At 43.9% G+C, this 27,541-nt stretch overlaps 2 protein-coding genes across 5 annotated transcripts in view; one reads left to right on the top strand and one right to left on the bottom strand.

The window, feature by feature from the left end:
* THEMIS2 (thymocyte selection associated family member 2) overlaps positions 1-25,357 on the top strand; it is a 36,649-nt gene extending 11,292 nt beyond the window's left edge. Inside the window, exons 4-6 of one of the 4 annotated variants that reach the window (XM_038531385.1) lie at positions 1,007-2,079; positions 4,336-4,489; positions 25,111-25,357. In XM_038531385.1, coding sequence (XP_038387313.1) covers positions 1,007-2,079; positions 4,336-4,489; positions 25,111-25,250 — 1,367 coding nt within the window. In that variant the 3' untranslated portion in view covers positions 25,251-25,357. Of the gene's footprint in view, positions 1-1,006; positions 2,080-4,335; positions 4,490-5,122; positions 6,105-12,237; positions 12,568-25,110 lie in introns of those variants that run through there. The other 3 variants (XM_038531386.1, XM_038531384.1, XM_038531387.1) reach the window with 3 other exon arrangements.
* On the bottom strand, positions 10,815-27,135 carry RPA2 (replication protein A2). Its single transcript, XM_038531388.1, has 9 exons — positions 26,944-27,135; positions 26,601-26,707; positions 22,154-22,255; positions 21,910-22,023; positions 19,649-19,723; positions 18,871-18,987; positions 13,146-13,253; positions 12,870-12,964; positions 10,815-11,554 (listed from the first exon to the last, which is right to left on the bottom strand). Exons 1-9 carry the CDS (start codon positions 26,951-26,953, stop codon positions 11,470-11,472), a joined length of 813 nt encoding a protein of 270 aa, XP_038387316.1. The 5' UTR covers positions 26,954-27,135; the 3' UTR covers positions 10,815-11,469.
* Positions 27,136-27,541: the final 406 nt, after the last annotated feature.

The following is a 27,541-nucleotide window of genomic DNA, read 5'->3' as shown; positions in this document are numbered from 1 at the left end:
TGAGAGACACAGAGAGAGAGGGAAACAGAGGCAGAGACGCAGGCAGAGGGAGAAGCAGGCTCCATGCAGGGAGCCTGACGTGGGACTCGATCCTGGGTCTCCAGGATCACACCCTGGGCTGCAGGAGGTGCTAAACCGCTGCACCACTGGGGCTGCCAAGAGAGAGAATCTGAAGCAGACTCTATAGTCACAGAGGAACCAGACTCAGGGCTCGATCTCACGACACTGAGATCATAACCAGAGCGAAATCAAGAGTCGGACATTTAACCAACTGAGCCACCCAGGTGCCCCTCTTGATGTGGTTTTATACTTAAAATGCAGAAAGGATCTGGAAAGGTAGCTTACAAAATTACGTTCAAAATTTAAAAATGTAAACAGTGGTTGAACTAATTGGATATCTGATGCTATTAATGAATTATCAAATCATCATTATCTAGATGTGGTAATGGCATTGTGGTTTTTAACTACTCCTTTTAGAGATACAGTGAAAGATCAAGATGGCATGATGTGATTTTTCTAATTAAAAATAATCAGTGGTGGAGGACAGACAGGGTATAAGTGAAAGAAGATGGGCTGTGCATTAAATGTTGAAGCTGGTGACAGGGGGTTCACTATACTATTCTACTTTTATAAATCTTTAACAATTTTTTTAAAGATTTTATTTATTTATTCATGAGAGAGAGAGGCAGAGACACAGGCAGAGGGAGAAGCAGGCTCCATGCAGGAAGCCCAGTGCGGACTCAATCCCAGGACTCTAGGATCATGCCGTGGGCCCTAAGACAGGTGCTAAACCACTGAGCCACCCAGGGATCCCCAAATCTTTAACAAGTTCTATAACAGCTTTTGAAAAGAGGTTAAAGAACAGAATGCTTAAGGAATCTGATACCACAGGAAAATGCTGCCAGAACAGAATAGGAACAGGTCAGGCAGCCCAGACATCATTGCCAGGGGTGGAGGGGCACCCCCGGGTGGGTGTGAGTGCCTCTGAGCTGATCTCTCTCCACAGTGCGCAGGACCATTGTCAAGATCCCCTCCAGCCTGGAGGTTGATGTGGAAGATGTCACCAGTTCCTCTCAACACATTCATTTCATCCAACCACTGCTGCTGAGTGAGGCCCTGGCCCGGGGAGGCCCCTTTCCTCTGTGCATGGAGATCCTGGAAATTCCGGAGGGGCCCTCCATCTTCCTCAGCCCATGGGCAGGCTCCTTGCATAAAGGCCAGAAGCTCTGTATCCATGGCCTGGCCTCACCACCTTGGCGGGTCCTGGTTTCAACCAAGGGCCGGAAGATACCCAGACACTTCATGGTCTCTGGGGCTTATCAGGGCAAGCTGCGGCGGCGACCCAGAGAGTTCCCCACAGCCTATGATCTCCTGGGTGCTCTCCAGCCAGGCCAGCCACTCCGCGTAGTGGCCACAAAGGACTGTGAGGGCGAAGGGGTGGAGAGCCCTGGGTTCACTTCCCTGGCTGTGGGCGACAGGCTGGAGGTGTTGAGATCTGGCCAGGCCCATGGGGCTGAAGGCAGGGACATAGATGTCTTGGTGTGTCAGCGGCTGAGTGACAAGGCGGAGGAGGAGGAGGAGGAAGAGAATGAAGATGTAGAAGACGACGACCAGATTCTGCTGCCCCTTTACTTCTCTGGTAGTTTTGTGGAAGAGATGAATGATAGTCGGCGCTATAGTCTGGAAGATCTGACTGCCCATTTTTCATTGCCCTGTGAAGTCAAGGTGGTGGCCAAGGACAGCAGCCATCCTGCTGACCCTCTGCCCTCCTTCCCAGGCCTGCGGCTGGAGGAGAAAATCATGGAACCTTTCTTGGTGGTCAGCCTCAACTCCAACCCTGAGATGTGCTTCGAGATCCCTCCCCGGTGGCTGGACCTGACTGTCGTGGAGGCCGAGGGGCAGCCAGGCCAGCCGGCTGGGCCTCTCCCTGTAGCCACGGTGGAGGAGCTGACAGATGCCTTCTACTACAGCCTTCGGAGGTTACCGGCCTTCAAGAACCAACCCCCCCCACCCAGGCCCCCCAAAAGTCAGGGTCTCAGTGGGCAGAAGAAACAAAGCAACAAGGAGAAAAGCGGCCAGGTACCAACCTACCAAAATGGGCAGGGAGGGGAAGTTGTCGGGGTCACTGCAGGTCCTGCCAGTTTTGTCCAGCATCCCATTTCTCTTTCGGTTGTGAAGAACTTACAGTTTATACACTTACACACTTTGTACCTATTATTCTTATAATCTGATGTTGGTACGATCATTCATATTTTAAGGGTGAGAAAACGAGGACTCCGAGACCTCCGAGACTTGCCCAAGTCAGTTACGAAGCGGAAGCCCTGAACCATAGCATAAGCACTCTGCCTCCAGGCTTACCTTGCTTTCCCTGCCCATCGTCCCCTCATGTAGGCCTCATCATCTGTCACCTGAACCGTGTCAGCAGCTTCTCCCACCCCTCCTCATGGCTGTCAGAACGGCCTCTCTCCCTTCCCTGGTTACTGATGGGCCTCAGCCCCATCTTCTGAACCGTCTGTGGCTCCCTGTGGTAAGGGGGTAATGCCAACCCCTCAGCATGGCATCCAGGGAGGGTCTTTTATAAACTGACTTCAATGTCCCCCTCCCAGACCCATCCTCCACTACCCACTCTGGTCCATACTCAGCCATAAACTCCTAGAGCTTCTTCAGTATGCCAGGATTCTTGCCTCAGCACTTTACACATTCTGGTTCTATTGCTGGAATGTTCTTCCTCTTTTCAGTGGACAAGGCTCAGCTCAGACTTCCTCTGGCAGTGACAGCCTTCCCCCTTCTGCATTCACACTGATGTGTGTGGTATGCAGCTTGGGGATGTGGGTAGGGGTGGGAGCAGGTGGGATGACACCTAGTTTTTGGTGTGTTGTGAGTGGTCTGTGAGGGCAGGGGCCTCGCCCACTTCCAGGTAGGCAGACAGCGCCAGTGAATGCTGAACTGATCCAAACTAAATCACGGGGATGGGGAAAGGACCAGACATGGAAGCAGAGGGACCCAAGCTTATGGCCCAGTTCACTTGCTCCATGGCCTGCTTCCTTTCCATTTTCTCACCAGTGCACCTGAGATAAGGTCACTAACTCACAATTCTAGTTTCTTAGCTGCTGCCTGGTGGGTGTCTACTCTGTCACAGGCTCCTTATGTGCATAGCCCCACAGAGCTCTCATGACCTGAGAGGTGGGCACTGTGAAGTCAGGCACTGATGGATAGCTCTTTCTACAGTTGAGAACACAAGAGGCACAGAGAGGTCAAGCAGTTGACCCGAGAGCACACACCCAGCAAACAGCAGGCTGGGGTTTGAAGCTGGGTCTGACCACCCAGCCTGGGCACCTAACTACCGTGGTCTGCTGACAGCAGTTGATTTACATCAAAAGCACTTTGTAAAGTGTAACAGGCTTACGGTTTTGGGATTTGGAGAAACTGGTATTTTGTACTGTGAGGGTAGATGGTGGGAGGGCAAGGGGAAGTGAGAAAGACAAATCAGGGGCAGTTTCGGCCCCAGAAGGAGACTGCATCTGTGGAGGAGGGTGGAGGGCAGTCCTTTTCTGATTGAACACAGACTGGACTGGGGCATCTGAAACACAGGCCTTCCCGACAGTACCGGAGAACATAGTACAAAAAAATTGAGAGACCTCAGTTCCAGCATTTGTTCCTGCTGGAAGTGACTTTGGGCCTGGTCCCTGCTCACTGCCCTTGATCCTGCAACTTTTCTTCCCTGGGGAAGTATTCCCCACTGCTGATCAGGGGCCCTATATGGTTTGCTCTCCAAAGCATAGAAAGAGCATAAGCTTTAGAGGTCACGAACATGGCTCTGGGTCTGAACCTTGGCCCAGCTTGCAATCTTGTGTGAGGTATGACCTGACACTCTGAGCCTGTTTCCTCGTGGGTACATTGGGAACTCAAAACAGCTACTCAAGAGGGTCCCCTGAAGATAAACGAATAGGTGTGCATATGGCAGAAGGTGGGAGTTCAACAAAAGTCCTCCTCCTTCTAGGACCCCTCTCAGCTCCGGCACTCTGTCCTGATATTCTGTGACTGCTTTCTTCCCCTTCAGCAGCAGATGTGAAGGACACTGATTGAATCCCCTCTGGGGAAGAAACTCAGGGCACCCTGTCTCTAGCCAACTCTTTCCTCTTTCATTCTGGCCCCTCTCCTCTGCCAAAGAACATTTCAGGCACTAGAAACAAAAACACTTGGGTCTCACGGAGCCCTACCCTGGCAAGGAAGTCAAGAGGGGAGCAGAGGAAGTGACAGTCGAAGGAAATGACATTTCATGGACTCTGCTGCCCATCTCTTGGGACCCTGACTTCTGCTTTTTCTCTCGCCTAGTCTTCTGAACTCTTAGAACTGCAGCAAGCCCCTCTACTCAAGCCCAAGATGCAGACGCTGCCACGGAATGCCAAGGACAGCTCAAATACATACAGCAAGGTCTCAGGCCACAGGAAGGACCGCAGGCACACTAAGTCCATCATAGAAGATGGAGGTGAGTCCATGTCAGCCCCAGTTCACCCCTGTCCTCGCTTCTTCCCTCCTTACCCTGCTCCTGCTTGTACCTCTGACTGCGCTGGCCTTACCCTCAGCAAGGCCCCACCCATGAGCAGCCCCCTTCTGCTGCTCTCTGCTGGACAGAGAGGCTTTTAAGGGGATGGGCCAAGGGGTGCCTGGATGGCTCAGTTGGTGAAGTGTCTGCCTTCAGCTCAGGTCATGATCCTGGGGTCCTGGGATGGAGCCCCGTGTCAGGCTCCCTGCTCAGTGGACGAGTCTGCTTTTCCCTCTTGCTCTGCCCCTCTGCTCCCTCCCTCCCCCTCTCGCAAATAAATAAAATCTTAAAAAAAAAAAAAAAAAAAGGATGAGCTTAGGTTGGAGGGTCCCTACTGTCCCTCTCCCACGGGCTTCAGAGTCCTGGCAAGGAAAATGAGTTCATCCTCCAACATACTACCCTCCCCGAGGCATGCAAGGGGAATATTTACACAGTATTCAGACAGAATAATTTATAGTTTCTGGCCTAGCAAGGACCTTAGAGCATCCAGACCAACTACTTCCCTGTCCAGTACCCTAAAAAGGGAAGGATCCTGCCTAAAACCAAAGATCATCACTGACTTGGACTCTTTTGTAGATAATGATGACCATGATTATGAAGAAATACTTGAGCAATTTCGGAACACCCTTTAAATGCTGGAGGAACCTTGCTTCTTACCTGCTGTTTCTCAGAGAATCTGAGATACCAGCCAACGTTACAAAGCCTTTACAAGACCTTTGGACATGATCTCACTGAAATCAGACTGTGGACAGGAAATGGCTTCGTGCGGACCAATCTGAAAAGGGATAGACATACCAGCTCTCCTGAGGTTCTAGGTTCCTGCCACAGAGGGCTGGCTTGTTTGGGGCCAGCACCTTGTGCTTGACTCCCTCAGCCTCAGAGCTCTGGTATCCAAAGGAGCCAAGGAGGTTCTACTCAATCCTGAGTCCCCAACACCAGCTGTCTCACTGGTTGGTGCAGAAAGGAATCAGAGACCACCAACCTTGATGGTGGCGGCACAGTGTTGCTTGACTCTCAGTAAAAAGGGCTCAATGCTGAACATAACGCACTGAGAGCCTTTTCTTATGTTTGCCACTCCCTCGCCACCCCACCCCCAAACTCTAACCCCTGAGAAAACAGGAGCTGTGTTATCTGTGCAGAATGCAGCACATAATAGTTGCATGTGACTATCCAAGATTTTTTCACTCTAAAACCATAGAATAAAAATTACATCTGGAAAAATAGGAACAGAAACCATTTAGTAAGGTCTGTGTGCCAGACCCTTTATAAGCATTATCTAAATCCTCGACTCTCTAGATAGACAATGGCCTGATTTTAAAGATCAGAAAACAAGCTTAAGTGGTCAGGTGTTTCAGGAGGCAGACTAGTCATGAGCCTGGGTTAGCATCCCTGCACCACCTCTCAGCTAGGACTATGAACAAGTTATTTTAACCTAAGCTTCAGTTCCTTCACATGTAAAATGAAATAGTTATCTACCTCACAAAATTGTTTTAAAGATCAAATGAGATAATCTTGGTATATAGTGCAGTGCCTGGAACGAATAAACACTTAATAAGAATCTTAGTATCATTACTGTTGACCTAGATCACATAGGTATACCTGTGTATGGACTGGTTGGAGAGCCTCATCACCTCACATAACAGAGATAAATCTGTGTCTATGCAGAGACTAGCTCAGCTTCTAAGGTCAGTCCAGGCCTGTTCCGTGAGGTAAGACCACAGGAATCACCCCCTGGAAGTGGTAGGGTTTTGGTTCCTAGATTGAGGCAGTCACAGAACTAAGCACTGTGGTCAGTAGAGGTCAGATGAACAAAAATGTGCCTGGAGTCTCCAGCTGTGGTGGGAGTGGAGTGTCCATCTGCAGCTCCCAGATTCTGGGGAGCACACCTGAGCCTGTCCTTCCTCTGCCTGCTAATAACGCCTCTGGGCTGTCCAGACCCATGGCACTTCTGGGCCTCCTGGCTTCCAGAACTGTGCATGGATTTCTCCAGGTGACTACCAAGCAGCTAATCCAAACTGCTGGGTCAGTTCCCATGCCTTCCTCCAGAGAGACAGTCTAAACTGAATGGAAGGACTGAGGAAAAGCGTATTCTGGGACAAATAAACAAGGGAAGTATGCAAAAAGGTTCCTCCTTGGCATGGGATCCCTAGGGCCAAGACAATATGCAAAATGCCAATAATTTTCACTTTCAGTCTGCATTTAATTGTGGCATCAAAAAAAAAAATAATTGTGGCATCAAACTGAGCAAGCTCACAAAAGGGGGGCAGAGAGGGCTACCAGCTACTACAGAAGGGGATTTCTAGTGGCCAAATGCTGCAGGAAGAAAGCAAGCCAATTTCATAGCTAGGACAACTAGGCTTAAAAAGAAAACATGTCGGCAGCCTGGGTGGCTCAGCGGTTTGACACCTGCCTTCAGCCCGGGGTGTGATCCCTGAGACCCGGGATCGAGTCCCATATCGGGCTCCTTGCATGGAGCCTGCTTCTCTCTCTGCCTGTGCCTCTGCTTCTCTCTCTCTGTCTCTCAGAGTAAATAAATAAAATCTTAAAAAAAAAAAAAGAAAAAAGAAAATGAATAAATTTGGTCCCCCCCCCCTTTTTTTAGATTTTTGTTTTAAGATTTTATTTATTTATTTGAGAGCAAGAGAGAGCACACAAGTGGGGGTGGGGGCAGAGGGAGAAGCAGACTCCCCACTAAGCAGGGAGCCAAATGCAGGGCTTGGTCCCAGGACCCCTGCATCATGACCTGAGCTAAAGGCAGCTGCTTAACCAACTGAGCCACACAGGTGCCCCTTGTTTTAAGAGTTCTTTATATATTTTAGAGAGCATGTGTGCATGTGCGTGAGCAGAGGGAGAGGAATCCTCAAGCCGACTCCCCACTGAGCTTGGAGACCAACACAGGGCTAGATCCCAGGATCCCGAGATCATGACCTGAGCCAACATCAAGAACTGGATGCTTAACTGACAGTCACCCAGGTGCCCTGAATGGTTTAAAAAAAATAATGCAGTTGAGGTATCTGTCTGGCTCAGTTGGTAAAGCATGTGACTTGATCTTGGGGTCATAAGTTTGGGCCCCACTTCAGGTGTAGAACTTACTTTTTAAAAATAAAGTTTTGGGGAGATCCCTGGATGGCTCAGCGGTTTAGTGCCTGCCTTCGGCCCAAAGTGTGGTCCTGGAGTCCCGGGATCAAGTCCCATGTTGGGCTTCCTGCATGGAGCCTGCTTCTCCCTCTGCCTGCCTCTCTCTCTCTCCCTCTCTCTATCTCCCATGAATAAGTAAATAAATAAAATCTTTTTAAAAAAAGTTCCGGGACGCCTGGGTGGCTCAGCAGTTGAGCCTTCGGCTCAGAGTGTGATCCCAAGTCTGGGGATCGAGTCCCGCGTCAGGCTCCCTGTGAGGAGCCTGCTTCTCCCCCTGTCTATGTCTCTCTCATGAATAAATAAATAAAATCTTTTAAAAAAAAAAAAAGTCTTTTTAAAGAAAAAAAGCTTTAAGAGGGGGATCCCTGGGTGGTGCAGTGGTTTAGCGCCTGCCTTTGGCCCAGGGCGCGATTCTGGAGACCCGGGATCGAATCCCACATCGGGCTCCCGGTGCATGGAGCCTGCTTCTCCCTCTGCCTGTGTCTCTGCCTCTCTCTCTCTCTCTGTGTGACTAACATAAATAAATAAAAATTTAAAAAATAAAAATAAAAAAAAAATAAAACACGGTTGAGGGAAATTCAGAACTCGATCCATTTTTGAGTATGTATCTCCAGTTTATGTTCATTTACTTAGCAGTTATTTACATCTGTTACTGTTAGCACGTTCTCTATATTATTCAAAATAGAAATGAGAAAAGATATGAAAAATAAATATGAAGGGATGAGCAATTCTTTTCTCCCAGTATACATCTTGTGTATTCCCAGAAGTTTGTGTTCACTTTGGAGACCACTGTTCAGGGGGAGCCCCTAGCCCCACTATAACACCCTCCCCACCACCCAGTAGCTTATTCCAGAGTTAAGACAAAAGCACCCCACGGGCATTGTCTGCTTTTGTTCCCTGCCAACCCCAATTGCTCTGATAAAACATTTACAGTTGTGGTTTTCAAACATGTTTTCCTTTTATTTTTTTAAGATTTTATTTATCTATTCATGAAAGACAGAGAGAGAGAGGCAGAGACACAGGCAGAGGAAGAAACAGGCTCCATGCAGGGAGCCCGACATGGGACTCGATCCCAGGTCTCAGGGATTACACCCCGGGCTGAAGGCAGGCGTCAAACTGCTGAGCCACCCGGGCTGCCGACATGTTTTCCTTTTAAGCCTAGTTGTCCTAGCTTGCTTTCTTCTTGCAGCATTTGGCCACTAGAAATCCCCTTCTGTAGTAGCTGGTAGCCCTCTCTGCCCCCCTTTTGTGAGCTTGCTCAGTTTGATGCCACAATTAAATGCAGACTGAAAGTGAAAATTATTGGCATTTTGCATACTAACCCGCTGAGCCACGCGGGCTGCCCCAAAATTTATTCATATACATCAGACACTATTTCTTATTGGCCCTTTTATAGTTAAACCTGATAAATACTATTTCCCAAGGCACCTAATTTCCCATCAGTATACCTAGAGAAAGACTCTCCTGAGAACAAGCTGGAATCATTGCTTGGCTGTGATAAATGCAGGAGCCTCCTGCTCAAGCAGGGTAAAGGCTCTAGAAGGCTGGCGTTTCATTCTGCTGAGGAGGGCCTGGCTGTGCTCAGCCCTACAGGCCTCCGTGGTGCTCAGAAATTACACATCTTATGCAAGGCTACGTAAATGCCAAGATGGCAGGGAATACAGCACTGCTAAGCAGCCACTCTGTGCTACTGGGAATGTGGAACCAGCAAATCCAATGATATTACTTACTTTGCTTTGTATTCCTAGTGCTTGACCAATGGGCCAACATGGTAGGTACTCAACAAATACGTGTTGAATTATTAAATAGTTTGTAACTGCTGAATCATCAAATTCAAAATCAAAAGACTTCTATCCAGAATTACTCTACTGCCTTGCCCATTTGAGAGTGCTAGATAACTAGATGTCAACCACTCATAAAAGTATCCTATGCATTCAAAATTCAAATTCATGGATGATTTTTTTAAAAAAATATTTATTTATATCAAGAGAGCAAGCATGCACAGTGGGGAGGAGCAGAAGGAAAGGGAGAGGGACGCCTGGGTGGCTTGGCAGTTGAGCGTCTACCTTGGGCTCAGAGCAGAGTGTGATCTCAGTTATGGAATTGAGTCCCAAAGCAGGCTCCTATAGGGAGCCTGCTTCTCTCTCTGCCTATGTCTCTGCCTCTGTGTGTTTCTCATGAATAAATAAAATCTTAAAAAAAAAAAAAAAAAAAAAAAAAAAGAGGGAGAGAAAAATCCAAGCAGACTCAGATCTGAGCATAGAGCCCAATGTGGGGCTCAATCTCACAACCCCTAGATCTTGACCTGAGCCGAAACCAAGATTTGGACACTTAACCAACTATACCACCCAGACACCCCCAAAATGTATGATTTTTTTTAACCTGTTTTTAGCCAGTACCTTTTCTTTCAGGATATAATCAAGGATGGACAAACCTGTAGGTAAACATATTGGCTGGCTGACTGACTTCTTAAGCATCAGTATAGCTCCCTAGATAGGAACTGTTCTTCGGGTACAGAAACAACCACCAGACTGTTGTTCACTTTTAGAAACTGGATGGTGGGCATTTTCCACATGGCTGCTAGTAGGTTTCATTTTGAAACAGGTTAGAGCAATTATAGAATTTTTATTTGCATGTTACATCTCATTAACTTACCTCAGAATTAGTTCTTTTATTCAAGATGTACCTTACATTCTGGAGTTGTCAAAAACATCTTTGAGCTAGTTTGCTCTCTTGTAAGAAATAGAACTGATTAAGCTCACCAAAGGCTGCAGGCCTTTAGATAGTCTCATCTCGAGGTTAAATAATAGATATTCAATTCAGTTACGTGACCATATATTGCTAGAGTCAAGATTAAGGTTCACTTTATAACCTCTACTAATGGCAATGGTAGATGCTTTACAAACCTTATTTTGCTCAATCTTCACGACACACCTATGAGGAAATGACACAGTTCTCTTCATAAATAAGGAAATGGGAGGCCTTTAGAACTGACGTAGTCTACCCAAGATCCTAACTAAATATGGGAAAGCCAAGATATCAAACCCAAGTCAAGCTATGCTACACATCTCAGATTATAAAAGTATTAATTATACCATCTTAGGAATAAAAAAAAAAACATTTCCACAGATTCTGCAATAGAACTTTTATTAAACATATGGATTTTGTATTGAAATCGAAATATTTCTTTCTCCCCTCTCCTCTCATGAGGTCACGACTCTAGAACTTCATGTTCATAAAAACACACTTTCGGCAGCAGTCATGACAAGGTGAAGGAAAGTGCAATTCTGAAAATAATACCATATAGCCAACTAAAGGGTGGAACAAAACCAGGCAGAGGTTAGCAGGTTTTTTGGCTAGCTCCCTGCTGAAGGCCCTAGTTCTGCTCATCTTCTCTCAACAGGGAACATTATAGGAGCAGAAACTCCTGAGTATTCTTTAATTAATACTGCCCAACTCTCTTGGTAGTATGTCTCTCCCACTTCCATCAGTCCTGATGTTGTAAATGGCTGATTCGTAACTTTAAGAAAGTCCACCCAGGTTTATATTCTCATCAACTGCCCAAAATTGAGCTTCATAAAAACAAAAATTAAAAACAAAAAAAAATAAACAAAACAAAACAAAAAAGCCAGAGCACTAAGTTTCAAAAGGATGTTAAATGAGACCCTTTCTAGATGAAACCTACTCCCTAGACGTCAACTGACCAAACATATGCACAGTTGGAGACAACAGATTATGAAATCTGGTCCAGCTGGAAAATACCTGGAGTACTCAATTAGATCCAGTTAGTCTGCATCTGTGGATTTAAAATGATCATCATCCACAGTGGAATAGATGTGGCCCTCATTGCTAAGAAAATCCACAGCTTGCCTAGAAAGAAAGAAAGAAAAAAAAAAAGGCTCATTATCAAACTGATGCAGAAGAAAGGAAACTGTCTTTTGGGTATGGCCAAACACAGATTTTGCTCACAGGGGACTCTTGCGGGGAGAAGTGCGAGTAAAATTGCAAAACTGAAACAATGCATGGAGACAATAGCTAACAGAGCTGCCCTGGACCCCTCTACCAAATGGTATAAAGGCAAGAAAATAGAGCCTAACTCAAATGCCAATCTATGCAAATTGAAACAAGGATCTAAGAATATAGTCCGCATGCACATAAAACTCCTAGTATAAACACCTATTTTTCAAAGTTCCTCCTCCCACCAACCCTCTGGGAAGTTGAAGGACATAAAGGAAAGACCTTTTGCAGAAACAATAGAACACCTTCATACCCTTTAAGGCTCTCAGGATCAGTATCTGTAACATGTTTAATAATATTAATAGTATTAACTGCCTATTTAATAACAGCAATAATTTACAGAGCAACTACTACATGACAGTGTTTCTGTACCTCATCATCACTGGAACTCTGAGATATGAATTAATATCTTCATTTTATAAAACAGGAAATGAAATTAGACCCAAGCCTTTCTTTTCTGTGTAAACCTAGAATATCAAGTGATTTACACTAACAAAATGCACCAAAATACTCTGCTTGTTTGATTCTTTCATCAGGATCAGGAAGCTGCTTGTCTAACATGGAAACAAAAGATGTTGGAAGGACGCTCTATGGTTTCAGGTTCAGACAGTCAAATGCACATCTCCACAGTGGAAACAGTAACACCAATGGGACAATACATGTGAGGACCAGGAGCTGAAGATCTCACTCCTCCAGGTCAAATTTTATCTGGTCAACTTTGACAAAATTATATCCCTTGCCCATAATGGGAATCACTGTTTGTTAAATGAACAAGTTAGGGATCCCTGGGTGGCACAGCGGTTTGGCGCCTGCCTTTGGCCCAGGGCACGATCCTGGAGACCTGGGATCGAATCCCACATCGGGCTCCCGGTGCATGGAGCCTGCTTCTCCCTCTGCCTGTGTCTCTGTCTCTCTCTCTCTCTGTGACTATCATAAATAAATTAAAAAAAAAAAAAAATGAACAAGTTAATCAGTGATGTGACGGGAAGCACCATCATTTTGAGTTCTTTTTTTATGTTTCCATGACTGAACAACTTCCCTTCTGTCAATGAGACTGCAGCTGACAGTTCTATTTTTATTTTTAATTCACTTCTCATTATCAGGAAACCCTGGTGAGTTGAAATGGGTACAATTCTAGAGCTCCAGTTGTTAGAAACCAAATACTCACTTAATTGAGGCTACAGACATGTGTTGAAGCTGGTTCTTGAGATCCTGAAAGTTTAATCCTTCAGGTCTTGGACAAGCCTTAATCAAATTCAGCACCTGAAGATTCAATTCAAATGAGAAAGATTTTAGCAACTACTCTGAATCAACTTCTTTATGTAAACCTGAGTCCCTTTATAAGAAAGAAATGGTTCAGGTCCCTAACCTTAGAGATTCATTAGGGAAGTAACAAATTTAAGACTGCCTGTGTCTTGAATTTCTGGAGCCACACAGTGTTTACCTGGTTTTGGGCCACAGTGAGGCCATTTGCTGGGATGGAGCTAATCCCACCAAAGTTTCCTGTTTCACCCATTCCTGGATTGCTGATAGGTGCTCTCCCTGCTGGGGGCTGAATTAAGAAAGAAGTTCACAGTGTTAGAAAATTTACCAATTTAAACACAGTCCTTGTTATTGTTAGATAGCCTGTTGATTAAGCAGCTCACAAAAATAATTTAAGCCATTCTCCCAATAACAATTGCTTACACTGGAAAGGATGACTGTCATCATTAACAAGTATTTCAAGGGAAGATAAAGTGACTCTTTGAAGCACAGAATATCAAACAGAGAGAAAGGTACCTCTTAGCTCCTTATTTTTGCTGAGGGGAACCAGAGGAAAACTAGCATCGAGAAGAAAATTACCTGGAGATTTGCTATAATAGTCTTTATTTATCCTTGGTACTTTACTATTCAAACATGCACTTATTTATTATTTATGGCTTGTTTTTACCTTCTCCCTCTGCCTGTGTCTCTGCCTCTCTCTCATGAATAAATAAATAAAATCTTTAAAAATAATTATTTAATAAAAAATCTGTATTATTGAAGTATAGTTGACACACAAGGTTATATTAGTTTCAGGTGTATAACATAGGGATTCAATAATTCTATACATTACTGGATGCTCACCAAGCTGTATTCACCCATTTCTTTTTTTTCCAAAGATTCATTCATTCATTCATTCATTCATGATAGACATAGAGAGGGAGAGAGAGGCAGAGACACAGGAGGAAGAAGCAGGCTCCATGCAGGGAGCCCAATGTGGAACTCGATCCCGGGACTCCAGGATCGTGCCCTGGGCCAAAGGCAGGTGCTAAACCACTGAGCCACACAGGGATCCCCTGTATTCACCCATTTCACTCACTGCCCTCTCAAGTATTTACTGTCACCTAGACATGAAGCATGACAGAGAGAGGAAAAAAAGATGGTTCCCATCACTCTGTTATTCTTTTTTTATCACCAAATTTTTAAGAACAGCAGACTATAATCACTGTTTCCATTTCACTTCTCCTTAATGACTCTCTAGCCCACTACTATTTGGACGCTCACTACTGAATATACCTCTGCAACCTCTTATGAAGTCACCAATGACTTTTTTTTTTTTTAAGATTTTTTACTTATTTATTTATTCATAGAGACACAGAGAGAGAGAAGAGGCAGAGATACAGGTAGAGGGAGAAGCAGGCTCCATGCAGGGAGCCTGACCCGGGTCCCCAGGATCACACCCCGGACTGCAGGCGGCACTAAACCACTACGCCACGGGGGCTGCCCCCCAATGACTTTTCTTTTTTTCTATGTTTGGAATTCCTAGTTCAATTTTCTTTTTTTTTTTTTATTTTTATAAATTTATTTTTTTATTGGTGTTCAGCCAATGACTTTTCAACCAACATACCCAACAGTCTCAGAAAGACACACTGACCACATTCCTCTTGGAATGTACCCATCCCTTCATAGGCTTCTTGAAGGCATGTTCTTCTGGTTCTCCACTTAACCTCTCAAACTGTACTGTCTCAGTATCTTTTACCAGCTTTTCTCTCTCCCTATCTCCCAAAAGGCTGACAGCTCCCCCAGGATTCCATCCCAGAGCTCCTCCTAGGCCAAATTCTTGTTCCCAGCCATTGACTGGATACATCCACCTAGCCCTCTCACACACTCTGAAGTAAGATTATGACCGTCCCCAAATCTGCTTGCCCTGCTCCATTCCACCTCAGTGAGTAAAGCTAACCCCATCCCACAGACTCCAGTTGTCTGGGAGTCCATTCACTTACCTCCCACAATCTGTCACCACAGCCTATCACACAAGCTCCAGCGTAGGTCAAGTCCACCCTCCTTATCCTGGCCTCCCAGTGGCCTCTCAGCCACTAGTCTCTCTGACTCAGGTCAACCCTCCTTTGCTACCTCCTTTGCTGTTCAGCTTCCGATCACATCCCTCCTCTGCTGGAAAGCTTTCAGGTGGCTCCCCCTGCCTGTGAAAATAATAGAAACCTACACATTCGAGACCTACCACAACTAGACGTCAAAAATCTCTATTTGACTGTTCTTTTTTTTTTTTTTTAAGATTTTATTTATTTATTCACGAGACACAGAGAGGCAGACACACAGGCAGAGGGAACAGCAGGCTCCCTGTGGGAACCCCGATGCAGGACTCGATCCCAGGACCCTGGGATCATGACGTGAGCCAAAGGCAGACACTCAACCACTGAGCCACCCAGGCATCCCTCAGACAGTTACTTTTTTGACACACTTCACTCCCCAGTGGCACCTGACTTCTTGCCAACTATAAACATGCCTCTGATTCGAACATGTTGTTCCCTGTCTGGAATGCCCTTCCTCTCATCTGCCTGGGAAACACTGACTTCTCATCCTTCAAAGCCCAACTTAATTGCCACTGCCTTTGTAGAGCTTTCTGACAAGCCCCAAACCAAGTCAGCCGTGTTCTTCCTTCTCAGCTCCTCCAGCATTTGGCCCATTCCCTCTCACAGCAGTCATTACACTATTGGCCTGGCACTTCCTGCCACCAGCCTCTCCACCTTCACACTGTGTCTGGTCTGGTGCAGGATGTGTTCCATGCTTTATCCACTGAACTGAATGAATAGGATGATACAACATTATATGTGTTAAGTACCTATACCAGATATAAGAACACTGTGGAAGCTCATTAGGAGAAATCCCATCTAGTCAGGAGATGCATTCATTCAATAAATGTTCATTAAATGCCTACTGTTTGGAATAAATAAAACACCAGTCATGGTCCCCTGTTTTCAAGCTAAATGCCTTCACACTGCCTGCTGGTTAGACAGAAGCCTCACATTTTATGATCCAATAATACTGAACTGAATGCTGTTTCTTATCCCGACACTGCTTAAAGTGGCTCATGTCCTGGTAACCCCACCTCATGTATCCTTTAGGACTTGGTTTAGGCATCACCTCCTCCAAGGGTTTTTTTTTTTTTTTTTTTTTTTTTAAGATTTATTCATGAGAGACACAGAGAGGGGTAGAGACACAGACAGAGGGATAGGCAGGCTCCATGCAGGGAGACTGATGCCTGATGTGGGACTTGATCCTGGGACTTCAGGATCACGCCCTCGGCTGAAGGGAGGCGCTCAACCACTGAGCCACCCAGGGATCCCTCAAGGGGTCTTTCTTGATGTCAAGGTTTCAAAGCACCCTGTGCTTGCCACTTATCCTGCATTTATGATTAAGTGATCTGAATCTCCAAAGCTCAAATACAAACTCTTTGCAGGATAGCAGGATTTTGCTTTGAAGATTTTTATTTATTTGAGAGAGAGCACAGAGGGAGAATGAGAGGGATAAGTGGACTCCTAGCCATAGCCAAGTAGAGAGCCTTACATGGGCCCAATCCCAGGATGCTGAGATCATGACTGGGTCCAAAGGCGGACACCTAACTGACTGAACCACCCAAGTGCCCCAGGGTGTTTTGTTTACTCCTCAATATAACTGTCGATATTCCCAGTTTCCACTCCCTAACTACACATTCTCACTTTGAAATCATTTTTATGAAATATGTGATACATACACATATGTCATTAAGTATGGTAATAAATACCCTAAACCTTCTATGCAATTCCATTCTTTTTAACCCACTTTCCCCATCCTCTATCAAAGCCTCCCTTTTGAAGATCCAGGTTTCCAAATCCAATAGCAGACTTCTCTCATCACCTTTCCTGACTTCAAGGCAGCATTCTACAGTTGATCACCATCCCCTCCTTCCTAAAATACTATTTATTTATTTGTTTGTTTGGTTTTTTAAAAAGATTTTATTTATTTATTCATGATAGACAGAGAGAGAAAAAGAGACAGAGACACAGGCAGAGGGAGAAGCAGGCTCCATGCAGGGAGCCCGATGTGGGACTCGATCCCGGGGCTCCAGGATCACGCCCTGGGCCGAAGGCAGGCCCTTAAACCGCTGAGCCACCCAGGTTGCCCTCTAAAATACTTTTTAAAGCATATCCTACAGAATCACATTTCCTGGTTTCTTCCTGCCAGTTGGCGACTTTTTTGACTTCTAGTGGCTTCTGTTCTACTCCAGACTTCTAAAGGTTAGTGTGTTCCAGAGCTTAGGTCTCTCTGACCTCTTACCTCCCCAGCTATCTCATCTCATCCAAGGCTTTAACTCCCAAAGTTCGGTCTCTACCCCTAACCTCTCCATTGGAACCCACTTCTACACATTCAACCATCCATTCTGTTCTCCACTTGGATATCTGACACCTCATACTTGCTAAGTCCAAAAGAACTCTGGATTTTACCCTTCAAATGTGCTGGCTTCATTTAGTTGCTCAAGCCCTGAACACAGAAGTCATTTTTGAACCCTCCCTCTTTATATCCTGTATGTAACCCACCAAGAAGTCTTGTCAGCTCTACCTTCAAAATATGTCAAAGTCCAACCACCTTTTATCTCAGCTGTTGCTATTAATCCTAAATTATCTTGCTATTTCTAGTGCCTCATAATCTATACTCCATACATCAGCCCAGCCTAAGTGAATTTTTTAAAAACTCAAGACCATGTCACTCCTTAGTTAAGACCTACCAAAGGCCTAGAATAATAATTGGTACATACCAGGCTCAATAAATATCTCTCGGGATCCCTGGGTGGCGCAGCGGTTTGGCGCCTGCCTTTGGCCCAGGGCGCGATCCTGGAGACCCAGGATCGAATCCCACATCAGGCTCCCGGTGCATGGAGCCTGCTTCTCCCTCTGCCTGTGTCTCTGCCTCTCTCTCTCTCTCTGTGACTATCATAAATAAATAAAAATTAAAAAAAAAAAAAATATCTCTCAAAGGAAGGAATGAATTTCTCTCTGTATCCCCAGTGCTTACCAAATTGTTTGGTACAGAATAGGATGCAATAGCATCCTTAGTGGTTCATGAGTTCTCCAGCCTCTCCTACGCTGTAACCAATAAACTTCCAACCTGAGACCAGAATAATCAAAGGACATTTTTTTTAAAAAGTAGGCTCCACAACTAATATGGGGCTTGAACTCACAACCCTGAGATCAAGTCACATGCTCTACCAACTGAGCCACCCAGGCACCCCAATCTAATTATTATTTATTTATGATAGTCACAGAGAGAGAGAGAGAGAGGCAGAGACACAGGCAGAGGGAGAAGAGGCACCCCAATCTAAAGACATTCTATTTTTTTTAAAGACATTTTAATACAAGAATAAACAAACCCTCTGTGGTCATAGACAGACTGGACAAATGGAATTCACACAGCAGAAAATAATGCTGAGAAATTTCAATGTGAAGCAAGAAAGATAACTTCAGGGAGAAAATAATGGTGCATCGTTTTAGCCAACAGGTTAGAAGAAGAGCAGTAAAATGCCATCCTACTTGGGATTTTTCTCTGAATATAATCCTGGAGCCAAGTGCTCAGCCTATATAATTATGTGTCTACACTTAAAGATTGTCTTAGGCCTCAGCCTTCCAAGTAAGTGGGGTCAGAGGAACTTGTAATTCTGAAAAAAAACATGAGTGCTTCCTTTGGAATAAAATAACATGGGAAAGTTCATGAAGAAAATGTTCTGCAGACTGAGTGAGGCCTCTGTTCTGGCTCAACCTTCAAAACGTTAAGAAAATCAAAGCCCCCCCCCCCCCCCCAATCAAAGCCAGAGCACAGTGGATGTCTATGTTCTTCCAGAGAGGAGGAAAAATTCTGAGAGTAAAGTTGCTCACCTGGCTGTTAGATTTGCTCAGGATCATGTGTGCATTGACAACTTCCAGAATATGTGCGGTAAACTCATTCATATCCTCCAGAGGCATGATCTTAAAGGCTACAAGGCTTTTCTTGTTCTATTAAAATAAAGAGAAAAATGGGAATAAAGGACAAGCACATTAAAATCAACCTCAGGTTAAAACACTGTGGCACTTGTCTTGGTTATATTTTGTCAATATAGAAAAAATGTGTTATGTACTTAAATTTTTTAACTCAAGGTTAACCCTAATATAGTCATTAATGGGACAAAAACAAAAACAAAAAAACAAAACCAGCTCAGAGTTCAATAACTTGCCCAAGGTTATACAACCAAGCAGAGTATAGTCTCCTGAACTCCGAATCCAGTGTCCTCCCTTTTACCCCTAGTGGATGCCACGGATGGCAATTATAGGCAGGGATCCTGTTCTTTCTCTACCATTCCATTAGTAGTAGTTGTTGTTTTTTTTAAGATTTTATTTTTTTTATAAGTAATCTCTATACCCAATATGTGGTTAGAACTCAACCTGGAGATCAAGAGCTGCATGCACTTCTGACTCAGCCAGGCATCCCTGTTAGTTTTATATTTTATATTAAGCTAAAAACCCATTATTTCTCTTTGAAGAGAATAACGAAGTAATTTCAATCTAACTCTCATTTAACATAAAGACTTGGTTCAATCTTAAGTATCCTAAACTCAGGAATGATTCCAGAAATTGCTTCATGTAAATATATTTTAATTATTATTTCTTCTGACTTTACCTGAAAAGATCGCAGATGGCCAGCCACTTTCACATACGTCTCTGGAGGAACCACTGTGTTTTCACTGCTGGCATCCTAAAAAATAAATACAAACCCATCACATTAAGGTTTTAGGGATGCCAGTGAAATTTTTAAAATGCTCAATTAAAAAAAAAACTGCTAAATTATATATGGGAAGAAAGCATTATATAGTAAGAGCACGAAAGGATCCTCATGTGGCACTAACTAGTTTGCCTGCCTTTTAGAATTTACGTTTTTAAAAAATCAGACATTAGAATAAAAAGGCTTCTATAGACAACTTCCAGTTCCAAATTCCTATGTTATGTATATCATCAAAAAACACTTTGTGACAGTATATACATTTCTCTATCACCAGCTATGTATCATGAATATACCATGGTTTAATAGTGCTCTATTGCTCGCATTTTGAAAATTATTTTTTATTTTTTTAAAGACTATTTATGGGTAGCCCGGGTGGCTCAGCAGTTTAGCACCTGCCTTTGGCCCAGGGCATGATCCTGGGGTCATGGGATCGAGTCCTGCGTCGGGCTCCTTGCATGGAGCCTGCTTCTCCCTCTGCCTGTGTCTCTGCCTCTCTCTCTGTGTGTTTCTCATGACTAAATAAATAAATAATCTTTAAAAAAAAAAAGGGATCCCTGGGTGGCGCAGCGGTTTGGCGCCTGCCTTTGGCCCAGGGCGCGATCCTGGAGACCCGGGATTGAATCCCATGTCGGGCTCCCAGTGCATGGAGCCTGCTTCTCCCTCTGCCTGTGTCTCTGCCTCTCTCTGTGACTATCATAAATAAATAAAAAAATTTTTTAAAAAAAGACTATTTATTTGGGAGAGTCAGCACAGTGGTAGGGAAGGGGTGGAGGGAGAAGGAGAAGCGGATTCCCTGCTGAGCAGGGAGCCTGATGCGAACTCAGTCCCAGGACCCTGGGATCATGACTTGAGCTGAAGTCCCAGGGGCAAAAATTTTTTTTTAAAGATTTGAAGGGGCACATGAGTGGCTCAGTTGATTAAGCGTCTGCCTTTGGCTCAGGTCATGATCCCAGGATCCTCCCTCTCCCTCCTGCTTGTGCACACACTCTCTCTCTCTCAAATAAATAAAAAAGGATCTGGGGGGGCAGGAGGGCACACGGCCAGTGAGGAAGGGGGAGAGGGAGAGGGAGAGGGAAGCCAACTCCCTGCTGAGTGCAGAGCCCAATTTGGGGCTCAATCTCACAACCCTGAGATCATGACTTGAGCCTAAACCAAGAGTCTGACACTTAACCAACTGAGCTACCCAGGTGCCCCTGAGATTGTTTAATTTTTTATTATAATAAACAATGCTATGATCAACATTCTTACAACTGAATCTCAGCATACATCTTTAATTATTTCCTTAATGTAAACTTCTAGCAGTGGAGTGCTAGATCAATATTTTTATGATGGATGATTTTGATCACCAGTTAATTTTTTTTAAAGATTTTATTTATTTATTCATGAGAGAGAGAGACAGACACACACAGGCAGAGGGAGAAGCAGGCTCCATGAAGGGAGTCCGATGTGGGACTCGATCCTGGGTCTCCAGGATCATGCCCTGGGCCGAAGTCGGCGCTAAACTGCTGAGCCACCTGGGCTGCCCTCACCAGCTAATTTTTGAGGTAGGTTTTATCAGTTTATACTCAAACCATCAAGGTCGAATGGTATCCATTTCCCTAAACAAACAATGACAAATCATTCATCAAATATTTAGTAAGTACCTACTAAGTGGTAGAGGCACTGTGCTACCTACCACTCTTATCAGAGGTGGACAATGTCATTCTTTTTTTTCTATGCTAAATTAATAAATTAAAAATGGTGGGCCACCTGGGTGGTTCAGTGGTTAAGTGTCTGATTCTTGATTTAGGCTCAGGTCATGATAGCTGGGTTGTGAGATCAAACCCTGTGTGGAGACTGCTTCAGATCCTCTCTCCCTCTGCCTCTGTCCTACTACTCCTTCCTTCTCTAACAAATCAAAACAACAAAAAATCCTGTTTTCACAGTTTGTATTCTATTGTCTCTGTCACTTGCCTTTTAACTTTGCTTTTAGTATAGTAGGGTTTGGAACATTTTAAATTTCTATGAAATCAAATGTAGTAACTTTTCATTTTAGGGTTTCTGCCTTTGATGCCTTGCTTATAAATTATTTTTATACTAAGAAATTAAAAAGACTAAAAAAGTTCCCCATCTCCAGAGTCCCAAAGTAAGCCCACTCTAATTCAGAAATAACTGCTTACGTCTGTGTCAACCCATTGGCGAACATCCATGGGTGCAGCTGTCATGTCATCTATTTTGTATACAATGTTGGTTGGGGCCTTCTCTGCGTGTCTGATTATACCCACAATAGTGACCTAGATCAGAAGGGAAAAAAAAGTTTGGTTTTCCTGGAAACTAAAACAACATTTATGTATTTTTAAATAAATAACTTTTATTTCATTTTTCATATGATGAAGTATCTCTTCCATGACCTATTTTACTTACCTGTGAAATCTCAACATTCCCAATTTTGAACATTTCATCAACTAGAGTGGCAGAAAGCAGCTGAGATATGGTACAGGGTACAATGTGTTGGGCTCGGGCTCTCTGAAAATAAAAAATATGTATACATTCAATTAAGAAAATAATATTACCACCCATTAACACCTTTCATGTACCAAGCACTTTACAATTTTAGTATATGTGCTGCTGAAGCAAGCACAGCACTCTACATACATAACACTGAATCTTCAGAATGAACGTCATCACCCTTGCTTCACAGAGATGGAAACCAAGGTCATATAGCTAACACATACCACATTTTTGAATTCAAACTAGGTGTGCCTGACTCCAAAGCTCCTTATCAGTGGTTAATTTTTTTGGCATTATGGATTCACTAGAACAAACAAGCCAGAGTGGGGACAACATTAAGGAAGGATGATCTGACCTGCTTTTGAAAAAAAAAAATTTTTTTAAAGATTTTTAAAATTTATTCATTTGAGAGACAGATACACACAGAGAGAGCAGGGGGAGGGGCAAAGGGAGAAGCAGACTCCCCATTGAGCAGGGAGCCCCATAAGGGCCTCCATCCCAGGACGCCAAGATCATGACCTGAGCTGAAGGCAGATGCTTAACCATCTCTGAGCTACCCAGGCACCCCTGGAATAAAACAAACTTCAGTTTTAGGATGAAGGCAAGCTGGAACTGGCTACTACTAATTACATTAGGTGGTATTTGGAAAGGGTTTGAGAAATGGCTAGCAGAGACAAAGTTTTAGAGTTGCTCTAAATCTTGTAATAAAATATAACAAAAGTTAGATGTATAGCTTTCTCTTAAGGACAGATGCTCTCAAGATTGGATGGAAGTCTGGGGAAAATGGGATAAAGGCTTGGCCACACTGGCCATCTTAAAGGGAAAGGACACAATGTGTTGAGCAAAAGAATGTCTAATGAGGACACTGAAATCCAATTCAAAAGCAGCCTAAAAAAAAAAAAAAAGGCAGCCTAACAACAGTATAAACTCTTATTGTCACCTGCCACTGGCCAGGGCTTGTGTCATGGCATAAAGATAAAAAAAAAAAGTAATATGATTTGCCCTCAACACACTCCTACCTAATGGAGGTACAACAAACCTGGTATTGATATACTATAGAATGAGCATGGGACCCCGAAAAACGTATTTGCACTTTCAAGAAGTAGCACTCATGCTCTACCTTGAAGTATGAAAACACTGACAGTGAAAACACAGTAAGGGATAGGCATTACAGGCTAAGGGTAAATATGCACTCTTATAAACTCATTTAGGAAATAACTACAAGGAAGACAATGCATGGTGGATTAAAGATTAGAGTTCTTCCTGTCAAAAACCAAGAACTTGATAGCTATTCTACATGTAAGACAGAACATAATGGAATCTTGGCACTCAGGGATTTAGCAGTTACAGCTTTGTCCTGAAGGTCCATGATACTAGCAACATTTCCTTCTGCTGAAGCATAATTTTGAATGATGAGCATTGCCAGGATGGTATAACGTAAGCCCTGCCAATTACCAGCACAAGTCACAAAAGGCTTGAGGGTTAAGATTATGGCTCTATCACTCAGGAGCAGTGTGCTCATAGTCATGTTTTTCAACTCATTTGGATCTTAGTTTTCTTATCTGTAAAACTAGGAATGATAAAATGATGAAAATTAAGTATATGGTGTAGTACTTCAAATAATACCTGGCACATCATAAGAACTCAAAAAATGTTAGCAATTATTCTGTCAGTGTTCCTCACTGTTTATATCTGCAATAGCTTTTAATAAGGATACGAAAGAATCAATAAATGCTTTTCAATTTTACCTTATGGAATTTTTTAAGTGAAGTTACATGTGATATTGGTATTTATAGACTGAAAATTTGCTGAGGTCATGTTTTAGCTCTCACTACTATATATTCCGTTTCCACCTATCACAGGTGAGATTTTCATTGTATTTTCAGCATAAGAAAACTAAGAACCACTACTGGGAACAGGAACAAGAACATGGGCTTTGGTGCCACACAGTCCTATGGACCTGTGTTCAATCCCAGCTCCATAGCCCTGGACATGCCACCACCAATTCTGTCCAGTGGACATCCACCTTTCAAATTCTAAACAAAACATACAATGTATATAAAAATACTAATGCTGATTTCTACGTGTATTATGTATTCAACAAACATTATCATTCCTCAGTTAAAAAAATTACGTATGGGTAATGCCTGAGGTGTTACCTATACCTTCAAATTTATCTCAAATCACAGACACTTGTTTTTTAACAAGCACCTATTATGATTGCAAGGAGTCCCTGGTTTGTTCCAAGAGATTCACAGAGAGTGTGCCAGGATAAGAATATTTAACTTAAAAATTATTTTCTAGCTATGAATCACAGGTTACTCTGACAGCACTGTATGAAAACACCATTTTTATGGGTAAAAAGTGGTCAGTACTGAAAATTTCACATGGTTCAATAAAATGTAACAGGTTTACAGTAGATAGGAAATTAGATAGGGTGTTTATCTAATTTACTGTGGAAAAGGCACTAGATTTAAAAACATAAAGATCTTGGTTTGAATTTCCTTTTTTTTTTTTTTTTTTAAATTTTTTTTATTTATTTATGATAGTCACAGAGAGAGAGAGGCAGAGACACAGGCAGAGGGAGAAGCAGGCTCCATGCACCGGGAGCCCGATGTGGGATTCGATCCTGGGTCTCCAGGATCGCGCCCTGGGCCAAAGGCAGGCGCCAAACTGCTGCGCCACCCAGGGATCCCTTGGTTTGAATTTCCAGCTTATAACCATCATCACTCTCTGAAAAGCTGTCTTAATACACAATCCAAGTTAGGGATCTGAGAGAAAAATTCTATCAACTAGAATGAAGAAAACAGTCAAGCTTAGAAAGATGAAAACCAATGGTCTAATTTTTGCTTTCTCCTTCACAACCTTAGGGAAGACAAAGAGTACGAGAGTCCCCTCTGGTCTTCCTGGGAAAAAGAAAACTGCAATAGAGAAGCTGCTCACCAGATTTTGGATTTGTGTCCCGTGTGTACTATCTAGTCCCACTTACTTACTAGCTATAGAAGCTTAGGCAGTCCCTCCATCTCCCAGAGCCTCTGTTGTATAAGGAAGTAAACAATACCTTATGGAATGATTATATGAAATTGTATGAAAAATATAAAGCAACGCCCAAATGTATGGGAATTATCAATGAATTCTTTCCCACCGACATACACTCCTGAATTAACGGTTTAGGTAAAAGCTTTTCAATCTGTATAAAAACCATAGAACCTGCTAATACTGAATCTTAACACCACATCTGAAGGACACCTAACAGAGTAGCCAAATCAACCTTGCATTTAAAGGATGAAATCAACAGTAGTTGTGAAATGTAAACTCATTTCTGAAAGGGTAAATAACAAGAATCTGGACATCTTTTTACAGATTGTTTCCCCATACATTACCTTATTTATTAATTCTCAGAACCACCCTGTGATTTAAGTAGTACTAGTACCAGTATCAGATGAGAAATACCAAGGGTCACAAGGTTCAAGTTGTGCCACTAAAGATACTGCCAGTGAGAAGGTGATTCTGGACACTATGTATTCTGGGTCCAACACTTGTGTTCTTTTTAACTAAAATATGTGGGATCAGGGGTGCCTGGCTGGCTCAGTCAGAAAAGAATGTGACTCAATCTATGGCCTCTATCACTGAGTTTGAGTCCCACGTTGGGTGTAGAAATTCCTTAAATAAAAACTTAAAAAAAAAAAAAGAAAAAAGAAATCTGGGACCATTTATTCAAAGTGACTACAGGGCAGGCACTTTATATATACCATAAACTAGAATATTAAGTCTCACAACAACCTGTAAGGTATGTATTATTAATCCCATTTAGTAGCAATCCCATCTGATTCCCAATGTTAAGAAATCTGTCCAATAAAACCCTGTAAATAGTGTTGGAGCAATGGTAGCACATAGATCTATCCAAGAACATGCTCTTTCCACAGCTTTTTATCACTTCATTACGTTTAATTAAAAAAAAAAAAAATTAGGGCAACCCTGTCGGGACCCCTCTCACTTCTGAGAGCTTTCTCCGTGTTTCTGCTTAATACTTCTACCGCTTTGCTTTAAAAAAAAAAAAAAAATCGATTACATGAAGAATGCAAAGTAGGCTAATACAAGTCCAGTTTTTCCACAAGACTGATTCATTAGCTACATTGGTAAATTTCAAAATAAAGCCGATTCAACAGTGGAAGTGAATGTAGGAGAAAGTTTATTTTTTCAAAAACTTCCAGCACTTAATTCTAAGATTCGGTAAGGCAAGAATTGCTAATTATCCAACCAGTTCAGGTTTGGAATCTTTCGCCGCATCAAGTTTCTCCCAGGGGTGTTAGGAGCTTCAAGACAGAAAGAAAGAAAACGAAATACTCTTTCAACCTACTGATTTCTTTTCAGCCTGCGAAGGTGTCGGCGATCCAAAGCCCCCCGGGGACTGCGTGTAGCCGCCGGCTCCGCTAAAGGCGGAGTTGCCGTAGCTCTCAGATCCGCCTGGTTTGAAACGGCAGTATTAGTGCCCGCGCTGCTTCCCGAGCCTCTCGACAACACCAGGCCCCCTCAGACTCCCCCCACCGCCAAGCACCCCCAGCACCGCGCTAACCTGTCCCACCGCCGTGCCCCGGCCCCCCGCCCCTTCGCCACCCTGTGCCTCCTCCACTCCCACCGCCGCGCGCCTCTCTCCGACCCCCGCCCTCTCGCTCTATCCTCCTCGCGACTCTCATGCTTACCGAACCACATCTTGGTCACTATTCCCTCAGGAAAGAGGTCCGCGACACTCCCGTCAGGTGGGCTCGCCGGACTCCTCAGAACCCTGTTGCGGCCGCAGTGCTAAGCGCACTTCCCGCTGGTGCCACAAACTCCTTCCCGCGAACGACGGAGCCAATCAGCGTCCAGGACGCTTCTGGCTTCAGCCAATCAATGCTCACGAACTCTACGCTTTTTCCTGTCTCAAGAAAACGCGCACTCTGTTTCCGATGGGGCCGGAAACCTCTACGGCCATTTTTACTAAGGGCAAAACAAGTTGCGTAAGCGGAAGCAAGGAGCGGCGAGAGGCTGATAGGGCCGTTTCTCAAAGTAACAACCAATCAAAATGACAATTACGAATCTCCGGCCGTATAATCCCCCCTCCCCCCCGTGAACGACACTTTACGTCACTTCCTTTGTTCGGCGTCTTCCTTTTCCCGCCAAACTGTCACCAATCAGATGACGCCTTAATCAACACAGCACCCCGCCCCGCAAAATTCTTGCTTCGGCGACTCCGCCTCGTCATCGTGCGGCGCTTGCGCACTCGGTGACCTCGCCACGCTGTCTGCGAGGCACGTGGTG

Source organism: Canis lupus, chromosome 2, assembly GCF_011100685.1.
Source record: "Canis lupus familiaris isolate Mischka breed German Shepherd chromosome 2, alternate assembly UU_Cfam_GSD_1.0, whole genome shotgun sequence".
In the NCBI taxonomy this organism is placed as follows: Eukaryota; Metazoa; Chordata; class Mammalia; order Carnivora; family Canidae; genus Canis; species Canis lupus.
Note: the sequence above shows the minus strand (reverse complement) of the source record. Positions and strands in the feature narration are given on the sequence as shown.